The sequence below is a fragment of the Zeus faber genome (assembly GCF_960531495.2).
Source record: "Zeus faber genome assembly, chromosome: 19".
Lineage (NCBI taxonomy): Eukaryota > Metazoa > Chordata > Actinopteri > Zeiformes > Zeidae > Zeus > Zeus faber.
The window spans coordinates 18,552,224-18,563,749 of record NC_137206.1 but is presented as its reverse complement, the minus strand read 5'-3'; the positions used below and the strand labels follow the sequence as shown (position 1 = coordinate 18,563,749).

The 11,526-nt window shown below is 46.0% G+C and overlaps 1 protein-coding gene across 1 annotated transcript; it reads left to right on the top strand.

Moving 5' to 3' along the window:
- Window positions 1-628: 628 nt before the first annotated feature.
- Window positions 629-10,452, top strand: ccdc191 (coiled-coil domain containing 191; the record flags this gene model as incomplete). Its single annotated transcript, XM_080020414.1, has 17 exons — window positions 629-703; window positions 1,260-1,298; window positions 1,423-1,558; window positions 1,653-1,763; window positions 2,701-2,876; window positions 3,025-3,248; window positions 3,695-3,839; window positions 3,938-4,132; window positions 4,264-4,539; window positions 5,244-5,605; window positions 6,862-6,962; window positions 7,386-7,468; window positions 7,660-7,761; window positions 7,930-8,154; window positions 9,233-9,385; window positions 9,605-9,759; window positions 10,302-10,452. The coding sequence occupies 17 exons, from the start codon at window positions 629-631 to the stop codon at window positions 10,450-10,452; spliced, it is 2,709 nt and encodes a 902-aa protein (XP_079876540.1).
- Window positions 10,453-11,526: the final 1,074 nt, after the last annotated feature.

Sequence of the window (11,526 nt, the reverse complement as noted above, 5' to 3'; positions counted from 1 at the left end):
TAGAATATTACAAATCTAAACATATTCGTGAAAGGACATTAAAATATAATTTACAAGAAACTAGAACGCTTTGTCCTTCAGTGTTTTCGAACGTTTTTTGACACACGCGTCACATGAAACGTGAATCTTCTAAGGATCAGGAAGTAATGACGTTACCATAGTAACGCAAAAGACGCTTTGAGTGCTGTGGCGTCTCATGGGAAGTGTCGTTCGTATTCGAGGAGTGCTACGTTTACATTTCAAGGTTCAACATTTGTATTCGTCACATTAAAAAAACTAATTTTAAATCAAATGAATTAAAATAAACTACCAGGGAAAAAAACAAGTGTTAACTCAAAAGACGCTTTGGGTGCTGTGAGGGGTTTATGGGAGTTGTAGTTTATAATCGCTTCATTGCTAAGCGGTGTAAGCGCGGGGAAGTAATGCATCGACTACAATACCCAGAGTTCCTCCGTGAACGCTCGAGCACCTTTTGTGACGTGTTTGGGATCTGAATAAAGTCAAAATATAACGTGTAGTTGTTGATCATGGCGAGGAGGATATTTTGAGGCTAAAGGCAAGGCCGAGGTTGAATTTAGTGGCAAGTCTTGCATTTAGCTTGAGGTAAATACATCTAAAACAAGTGGGGATGCCTCTCCGAGGACACAAGCCTCATCTCTTTAACTGGAAGGGATTCACCAAAAGTGAAACACCTGCTAAAAAGGTAAGTTGTGTGTCTGGGCTTTGAGCCATGAGGCCCACAGCAGTGATGGTGCAGCATCCTGGAGAAATGAAAAAACATCTAGCAGTGTGATATATATATATATATATATATATATATATATATATATATATATATAAATAAAACATTATCAGACTTTTCCCCGCAGTATGAAATCCCTCCTGAATGATAAGCCATCATAATAATAAAAGTGACCTGAAAAAAAGTTCACAGGCATGTTTCATATCTATGTATGAATTCAACTCATGGCTTCCCTCTCAGTGTCTGGGGAAGGCTTAGAAATGGCATACAGATGGCCTTTCCCAAAATGCCCGTGGCTTGGAACAGGGCTAGTACAATGGCTGCAAGTAAGGCACCGACATTTTGACGTCTGGAAAATTATACCGAAATAATCTGGTGATTTTGGGCAATGGTTAAGCTTTCCCCGGATATAGCTGACAGACATTAGGCGCCGGCTGGGTATTGAAAGAAGATTTAAGGTGGCAGAGAGGCCCTGTGGTCATTATCTCAGCTACAGATCATTTTATTCCCCTGTTAGGTACAAACAAAGAATGATGATATCCATCACTGGATGAAGGTGAGGGGGAAAAAAACCTGTTTTATTCTTTAGGTGTGAGTGTGGTTTTGTGTTCAAGTGCAGGTGTTCTCTTTGGCATTTGTAAGGATGTACAGCACATTCATATGATATTTTATGTCCTCAGCGAGTGGAAAAGGCTTCTGAATTTGCTGTGTCGGAAGCTTTCTCCCACAACAAATGTAATTCAGTTATGAACAGCAAAGCAAAGGCTTTGAAAAGTACCGATGGGTCTGAAGATTATGATACCGCTTACAGTGAAGGTAAGTCAGGCGACATGGAGAATAACTGAGAAAATAGCCCGATTTGTCCATTCAGCAGCAGAATATACAAATTTGGGGTTCATGCATCTTGCAGCTCAGGATCTTCTGAGCGAGTGGATGGGCTCCAAGTTACGACAGGAGCTCGGCGTTGGGGAGGAAGACGACCCGATTGGCTCCAGTGAGAAAGGCAGTCCTGTTCCCCTGGGTACAGCTCGGCCTTTTGCCATGGACTACAGCAATTTTAACGGTAATTATATTGCTTTAGTCCTCTGATAGAAGGGTGGTATTCTTTTTTTTTTTTTATCCATGTGGGTTTGCCTGAGGCAGAGGAGGCGTTTCCACGGCGCCACCTCTCGCCATAGTAACAGGCTCCGCTGGTTGTGTTGGCGGGCGACCACCTGAAGCTCCTGCTCTCACTCCAGCTGCTCCTGCTTTTGCGCTTCCCACTGGGCATGCGCACAGACACAGGCGCACGCACGCACACACGCACGCACACACACACACACACACACACACACTGTGAAAGAATCCAAGTGCAATTTTTTTAATATTTAAAAAAAAAATTTGCAATCCCTGATGTACAATGTGTCAAGATATGTGCAATACACTTAGTACTATCTGGTTCCTACTTATGGTGATTTTTTTATTTGTATGTTTCTATATATTTTACATTGTTTATAGTGTGTACTTCATATGCTCTTTATTTTCTGCTGTCCCCTTTTTGCTGCTGGAACGATGTAAATTTCCCCGTTGTGGCACTAAAAAAGGTTTATCTTATCTTGTCTTATCTTATCTAGCAATCTTATTTACATCAGATAACAAATGCATATGGCATGTTTTGTTCAAAATAAATCAAATGAAATGAGTTCTATACAGTAATACATGGCAGCGTATTAGTCTTGAAATCCTCCTGAGAGACGTGCAGCATAAAGGTTGTTAATCAATGCACTCTGTCTTGAGCTGTTCAATTTAAGTCGCTTTGGACAAAAGCATCTGCTTATTGATGCAAGGTTGCATAATGTTATGTAACAAAACTCGAAAAATGCTAAAAAAAAACAAAAAAAAAAAAACACCCTACAGTTGAAATGTTTAATCTATTCTCCCTCTCACACTCACTGGCATACACCTTGGCACCTACTTAGACCTTTACGATCACTTGGCCGTGGACGAGGAGGACAGAGAAGTCAGCGGCTTTCTAAACGAGCTGATGCAGCGAGAGGTGGACTATGAAATGGTAGAGGACCTGGCATTGGATTTCGAACCGAAAGAAACGCAAGCGAGAAATCCTAGGATCAGCATGGAAGCACGGCAGAGACAGGCATGTGATCAGGCTGACGCAATAGAGAAAATCTATTAATTGCTCTGGGTTGCTTAAGTATCGCTCCCTGTGTGGCGCTGAATGAAGCAATTTCAACATGGGGCTCCTATGCAACGCTTCCACTGATTGCCGGTGATTGCCATTGAAGGTGCGTGAGAACAGGGAGCGGCGGGAAGCTGAGCGGGCGTGGCAGCAGAGGGAGAAGGCGGCCCAGCGAGCGGCTAAAGAGGAGGCGGTACAAAGAGAGCGGCGGCAGGAAATGAGGCAGAGGCAGGAGGCGCGCAGGCAAGAGGAGATGGTCCAGAAGGAGATGGTGAAACTGCGTTGCCAGATGCAGGAGCAGAGGGACCTGGAGCAGCTGGTTATACAGAGGTGCGTTATCCACAGCGACCGCTTAGACCTAATGACATGGAAACGTCTTCCTCACATTCAAAACGACAGCTGCCAAGGCCCATTTCTTGAGGAATTCTATTAACTGACCATTTCTGTTACATAAAAATACTTCCAAAGTGGATTGATAGAGGCCCAACGGCCAGGAGTCAGTTGGTGGTGAGCAGGGCCGTTGACAGCCCATAAACCAACTCCTTTCCATTAATCTGCAAAGGAGTTTTTTTGGCCAATATGACAAGTCTGCTTTTATGTTAATGTTGCAAACCTGCTGAGCTCATTTTATAAAGGAGTCATGAAAGAACACCTTTACAACGGGAAATAAGGCTATGATAAGGCCATTGGCCATGTAGCCATCAGATGGTTTAACTTCATGAGTCCAAAGAGTGAAAATTACCATAGTATGTATGACTATGATGCGTGTCTCCCAGGGAGAGGGCAAGGCTGAAAAAGGAGAAGGGATCCGAGACTTCGGAGTCATGCCCTCCGCCCGCCGTCAAGCAGCAGCACCAGGACACAAATCCCCGCCTGAAACAACAGCAAATTCAGGCCAAAGTCCTCATTCATCACCTCAAGGTGAGCCCTCTGTGTTCTTCCCAGTGATTTTTTTTTTTTTGGTTCAGCGTGTGTGTGTGTGATCATTTCCAACGCTGTGTTTGCGCGTGGTATTTAAGTGCCAACAGAGGCACTTCTCCGGATGGTATTCATTGCTGTTGGAGCAGAGGATACGTATGGGCAAGGCCGCGGCGCTGTGTGACTGGAGGAGGAAACTGAGGGCATGGCGCGCATGGCACACGCTGGTGTGGACCGAGCGAAAGCAGCGGGAGAGAGAAAGAACGGAAGAGGAGCTACGAGCTGAAAATAGGCAAGTAGCCAATTTCCGCAGCTTAAAATATATATATATATTTTTTACCCCCACAAATATGACAACCAGCTGTCATCTGAGTCAGTCCCGGGCATTAATTAGAGGAACCCTGTGATCCCAACCCGCTACAGACGTTGCCAGCTCGCCGTGGAGAGTGACCGCCGGCGATTGCTGAGGCAATGTTTAAACTCCTGGCAGCGTTGGTGTCGGAAGGAAAGGGATCAACGAGAGCTTTTGACCCAGCAAGAAGAGACGCGGCGCAGGATGGCCGCCCTCATTAGCGCCGCGTCGACGGGCAAACTTCAGGTCGGGGAAACCGTCGCACCCGGCAGGTCACCTGCAACACAGAGGGCAGCTGAGGGCGTGAGAGGGAGACGCAGAAATCCGAATAACATGAGCAAAGAAACACAGGTAAGGGAGTAAAAAGTTTACGGTAATTTCATGAGGAAAGAGAATAATTGTCAGGCAAGGGGTTTATGAATAAAACATGAGGCCCGCTCCAGGCCAGTTATTGCTAAATGCCTCGTTAACAATGCGACAAATACATGTTATGCATTCTCTTACTTTTGGAAGCATGCATTGTCTGACATGGCAACTGCATTAAAAAACAGAAATCCTCTGTTTCGATGAGGTCATTGATACTTATTTTCAGATTGTTATCCAGAGGGAGAAACATTCCCTGGTTAAATATTCACCACCCTGCGATCCTCTTCACCAGAGAGTGAGTAAGAGCAGGGGATAGAGGGAGCGTTGCAAATACAGAGGAAGCAATGGAAGTGACTGGGGGCCCCAGCTTTGGTTGAGCGGGTGGGAAGAACTTGAAAGGAAGGCACAGAGAATAGTAGAACACAGCTCAAGGGACGGTGGAAAAGGGAACAGCAGATGAGGTTGGAGGAGGGAAAGTATTTATTTATTTTTTTCTTTAAACGGGCTCGCTGTGGTTTCACACAGGTGTGTGCTTGCTCATACCGGGGATGTCTAGAGCTGGACATCATAAAGTAAATATCACAAGTTAATGATACCATGCCACGTCTTCTTGCATGGGACCCAGGTTTTATCCACCGTCCTTTCATGTTTATGACCGTTCCTCCCATTCGCTCTCCACTCTTGTCCAGGATGGTGATGTGAGGTCCGGCGTCCCCGCTGCCTCATCGGCACCTCGCGGTAACGCCGCCGTGGGTTCTGCCCGGCCCGCCCGGCCCCGGCAGCCGTGGAAGGTGAATCGCGGCCACGTGGCGCTGAGTACAAGAGAGCAGCGCGAGGGCGAAGGGGATGGAGGCGGCGGGGGTGGAGCGTTACCGGGGAGCTGCTTTGAGCACAGACACACCGCCCAGCAGCAGACCATCTTTCAGCAGAGGAAGCTGCTCAGGGAGCAGCAGGAGCAAATTTCCCGGCTGGAGGAAGAGCGGAGAAAGATAGGCCTCCAACTGGCTCAGCAGCTGATCCAGCCTCCAACCAAAGAGCCCAAACAGCAGAGGTACAGAGATGGAACCGGGTTCCTAATTTGGCAGACCATGTATTGATGTGTTCAACATTAAGTCCCTCGGCCGTCTCTTCCCTTCTCGGCAGAGATGAGGATAGTTGAAATGGACTGCATCTGCTGCTTTGTGCTCAACCTCTTCAGGCAGAGTTTTGTTGGACTGCGATACTGCGGCTGCCGCAGTATCCAGGATATTGATGTTGGGTTCAGGGCACTAGCAGAAATTTATAGACTTAATTCAAGGGTAATGGCCGGTTTTACAATGTTTTACATCCTCCTGACTCCTGTCGTTGTTTCCACTGCAATTAATGATGACTGCGCTGTGCATCAAAAAGTTCTGGTTCGAATATTTTAAAGCTGCAGGAACTCAGGTGTTTCAGGTAAAGTAGCATCAGCCCCCCTGCAGTTCGTGCAGGTTTGTTGATATTTCCCCATCCTGAACCACGTCGTCAAAAATGCAGCCCTTTAGCTTAACGGACCACCCTGATTATAACTGAAGAGGTTTTCAGACTTCCTGGTTGCCCTGCTACCATCTCTGTCCTGGAAGTGACGGAGAGCTCCTGTGGGAAGTTCCTGTGGAGGTTGAAGGAAAACGCTGCGCTATTACGTCACTATCATGAGAGACAGAATAAAAAAGAAAAAGAGCTGTCCACTCTTTGTATATTTACATACGCAATACATATGTAAATATTGGGAACCGTTTCTTTAGGAGTTGGTTTGGAGAAGCTTTGTCTGAATGACGCCGTTTAGTCACAGGTGATTCTTCATGACTGACTCATGTTCCAGTGAGATAACCGGAGAGGAGAAGGCAAGTATGACACTCATTATTCATAAATCAATTTGTGATTTATGACGATAATTAATATAGTCTGCTCATTGCATACGAGAGGAGATTAAACATATCTCACTTATTAGCATGCATTGCAGGTTATGTTTGGTTAATGTTTTACGTGAATATCCCACCCAGTCCAGCTGCAAATTTTCGCTTTCTAATAGCAGCATTGGAATAAAACACAAAATACAATTAATATTGTTGAAAGAATGCAATGCATGACTTTATGGTAAGTGGGTGTTTTTTGGCCCCCACACTGCCCCCAATTTTTTTTTCTATAATGTCATGTACATTTAGTTCATGATTGAAGTGCACATTACAAAAATGAAACCGAGACCACACTGCGCTTGCTTCCTCCACGCAGGGATTTGTAATTGTCTTTGCATTCAACCTTTTCCCGACCTTGCCACCATGTTTACAGCTCCAGCTCAAAGAGTCCGACTAGAGAAAGCGATGGTCAGTGTGCAACTCCCAAGAACGAAGTCATTAGCCGCCAGCCTCCACCGAACCCCATTGTCTCGGGTCAGCCTACACACACAAACACACACACACACACACACACACACACACACACACACACACACACACACACACACACACAACTTTAAATCGAAAGAATATAAATACCATAATGGATGAAGATACATTTTGGGTATTTTACTTCACTTTTTGTTGTATTGTTTTCTTATTATCAATTGTATTCTCCTTTTTTTTAATGCTATTCATCTTCAAATTCCAGGTATATGTAAATATACCCGGAGGAATAAACTGATTCTGGTCATGATTCGTATCTTGCGCCCAGCAAAATTTTCTCTCTCTCTCTCTCTCTCTCTCTCTCTCTGTCTCTCGCAATCTATTTTCCCCTCTCTGGATCCCACCCCACCACCATCACCCCAACCACCACCACCACCACCTAAAAAGAAAAACAAAAAACCCCACACACAGCCATGGAGCTACGTGCCCAACAGCGTTTAAAGCGACGGAAGGAGATCGAGGAACTTAAAAAACAGAAAGAAGAGGAGAAGAGGGTGAGTGTTGACGTCAGAAGGGGACTCAAAGAATCCATTTATTAAATTTCACTCGTCTGAAGTCATTGAATGGTTTCGGCGACATTTAGGGATAGTCATGTGGGCTTCACGGGGAGGATTCTGCGTGTCAGTAATGGTCACTGTGAGACTGTGAAACAAAACACTGAAATGGGGGGGGGGGGGGATTTCAGGCCCACATAAAAGCGGCCGACGAGCAGAAGCAGTTGGAGGAGGAGGCGGAGAAGCGTAGAGTGGTGGAGAGGAAGAGGGAGCAGAAGAGAAAGGAGAAGGAGGTGGGACACACTTGACACCGCCGGGCTCAAAGAAACACTAAGCGCGAGAGCCACAACGCTGGAAGCAGCCACACACACACTGCCATCCACCGAATGACTTAGTGACGTGTGTGTGTCTGTGTGTGTGTCTGTGTGTGTGTCTGTGTCTGTGTCTGTGCGCATGCCCAGTGGGAAGCGCAAAAGCAGGAGCAGCTGAAGCGAGAGCGGGAGCTTCAGGTGGTCGCCCGCCAACACTACCAGCGGAGCCTGTTACTATGGCGAGGGCTGGCGCCGTGGAAACGCCTCCTCCGCCTCAGGCAAACCCACATGCAGGTGATCAGAGGGTCCTCCAACTCCATCCCTGAGTGGGTCTTTCATACCTGGAACCAGGAGGGTTTCTCATCAGCCAGGAGAGTAGGGAAGTAGCTCGGCTTGAAGGACTTGCCGACCATTCCACAACGAGAAAACCTAAACCTGCGAGGCAAAGCCACTCGCCGCAATCTTTCCATTTCCGACCAGACAGGTGTATAACTATTGAGATGCAGAAACCATCGAAGGTCACTGATTATTTTTGTGCCCTTGTTTCCCGATCACAGCGTTTACTGAGACATTCTGGGTGTCTGAGGCTATACCTAGGGTACACGTGTACAAAGTACTACAGATACGGTAGAGTGTGAGCGTTGCATAATCCAGGGTATCATTTATTCCAAAATATATGAAACACTTGAATGAGCACTGATGTAGCCATGACGCCGAGGGGAAAGCAGGTCTTTATTCCGACAAATGGTTGCGTTGATTATTACATCTTTAAAGGTCTCGTGGCACTTGATTCATGTTTTTTTTCTTTCTGCTAATGCTTCATCCGCTGAGTCGGGCTGCAACGAATTTAAAATATGATTAACGAACCGTGTTTTACAGAGTTCCACCCAGGAAAAAAAAAAAAGGCATTTATAAAACAAGGGTATTGGAAGATTTGGCCTCTGGGTGTGACAAAATTCTCAGTATTTCATCCAATCGTCATTAACTCTTCATTCGCATAAATCCGCCCAGAGACGCGGCCAACCCCTGGGTGAGCGGCCGTGTTGTAGATCTTTTTCAACAAAATGTATACGCTCAACCTCACTGTGAGATATGCGCTTGCTGTTTTCGCGTCCGACATGACACCAGCCACCAACAGTAAAGATCTGCTTTTGTGTGCTGCGTGGGAGTGTTAAGTCTATTCCCCGATTAGCGGGTGATCATACTCATTATCCACTGTTCAAAATAAATAAAAAGTCAAATTCAGCTTCTGATTCAGCAGCAGACTTAAACACTGTCCCCCGGTTCAGAGAATTATGACCAATGTCCAATGTATGCAGTTTGTACCGGCAGCGTACAAGAGGAAAAGGGAAGCAGCCTCATCCCTTTGTGATGCCCGCATACCTGGCAGCCGGAACTGCATCGGGATGCATTCATCATCACGCATTGACAGTTTGTTTTCCAATCCCTCCAGCTGGCAGAGAGCCATCATGGTTCCTCTCTGCAGAGGAGAAGCATACGGGCATGGAAGCACTCTGTTGCCGACTCTCTGTCTGAGAAGCAAGCCATGGCCGGCCAGCTGCATCAACACTTTCTGCTTCGTCGGGGCCTCAATGCCTTCAAAACGGTATGCCTGTGTATACACACATACACACACACAAACACACACACACACAATGAGGACCAGAGCCACTCCACATCCTCACCGCCACTCCCCAACATTATCTTTTATCAGGAGGTTAATAGTGCATTACAGGAACGATGCCGCTAATGCTCCACTGTCATATTATAGATGTCCACCGGCCCCAAATCCAAAAGCCTCTCATGGAGACCCGTCTCGTTTCAGCTGAAAAAGCAGCGGAACGTCCTGGACGAGCGAGCGCAGGGTTTCCACAGGTCGCGCACGCTCGGCAGAGTTTTACAGGCGCTCGTGAACCACATGACCCGGCAGAGGCTGCGGGAGTGGGACCAGCAGGAGCAGGCTCAGAACCACAGAAACAGGTGAGCAGAGCGGAAGGGTTGATCTAGGCTCCACGCGTTGGGACGGACGGACGAGAGAGAGACCAGTCCGGGATGAAGGATTTGGAGGGAAATCATGAGGGTTATCGTATTATTATTCTTTCATTTTATCTAAGCACGTTCGTGCCAGTGAAGTAGCTTATCACTGCGGCAAGTGCCTGAAACTCAATCCTGCCGTTTGTCAACATTCAGGTGAACTTGCTTCAAGTACTAGACATGCCACTGACTCTTTGGACCAACTGGTTACATGAGGTGGATTGATTGTATTTTTCACCAATGACAATTACAGAGTCGTTCGAAGAGTAAACTCATTTTGTGACGACAGGTAAACAAAATAATTGCATGCACTTAAATTCAATGAATACATTTGCATGTGGATGAGGCCACTGCACAAAAATCAGCGTACGCACTATGGTGCTTCTTTCCTATGAACTAATAACTCAGACAGTTTTTTATTTTTATCTTAAATCCTCCAAAGCTCAGTCGGGTTTGCTTCTGTCCCTCCCGGTGTCTTCCTGCTTCAGATGCGTGCTGCAGTGCTGCTTCCTGGCCTGGCGGCGCTTTCCGTGCCTCCACCGGCAGGAGAAGGCGAGGGAGGCGAGGAGGGATCAGCTGAGGAAGAAAGTGGCTGAAGTTCTGCCCGACTTCCGCCCTGTTGTACCCCAGAGCCTCTAGCCGCCCGTTTGGGAATATCGTCGTGCAGACATAACAGACTCGCAGCGCGACACAAATCTTTCAACGTGGTGCAGAACATTTTATTCACTTCATTTTCCCCAACACTGTATCCATGCTGTCCTCTTATTGTTAATCGACATTAGATTTTTTTAAAAAGTGCCTTAATGGCTGATTGAAATGGCTGCATTAAAATGAAATTTTAATTATTAAAGCTTGAAAAAGAGCGATTAAAGCTTGAAAAAGAGAAAAGGCTGTTATCTGCGTTACATCCCGCAAGTCATCGCTCATGTGAAATGGAAATGCACGCTGCGAAGCACTCCCTTCCTGGCTGTGTCTTTCATCTCACATCTTCGCAGCTTTTGGATAAATATCAATTTCAAAATATTAACATTGAGAATCAATGCAAAATTGCACAGCACGGTGGATATTTTGACTGCGCTTCCTCCATCTCTGACATAATTCAATAGAGATGTAATGAACTGGCGGCAGCATTTCAAGTGAAAGAAGTGTAACGTATCCAAGAGAACCAGGACTATAAGATCCCTGCTGTTGTGCAGCTCAGCCTGTGGTGGAGAGAGAGAGTAAAACATTTCCTCCATTTAGAATACATTAAATAATACTATTTATTGACTTGGTGTGAAGGTGGTTTGCCGTGGCAACCAGTGCACTGGAGTATAAAATGAAATAAAAACTCTTGGGGCGGGAGGGACCTCAAAGAAAAGACACCATTTGAAGTAAAAGTGGCATTGATGGAGATACAGCTTAAGGTGAAAGAGATTAGCGGAGAAAGGTTATAATGGATTGTGTTTTTTTGGGGTTTTTTTTAACCTGTACTTTCATTGCATTCAGGACAGAGTTAGTCTGCAAGTGGAGTTCAAGTTCTCAACCTGCAATGCAAGTCTTTATTCATTCTTAAATCAATAAGAACTGCTGTAATAACTGTCCTGTGGACAACCTGTAGAATGACAAGAGCACAGTTTTTGGTTATAGAGAACCACTACCAACCCCCCTCTTTGGAGAACTGTTTATCATGTTTGGGTCTATAAACAACTGAACACTACTCCAAGAGGGGGA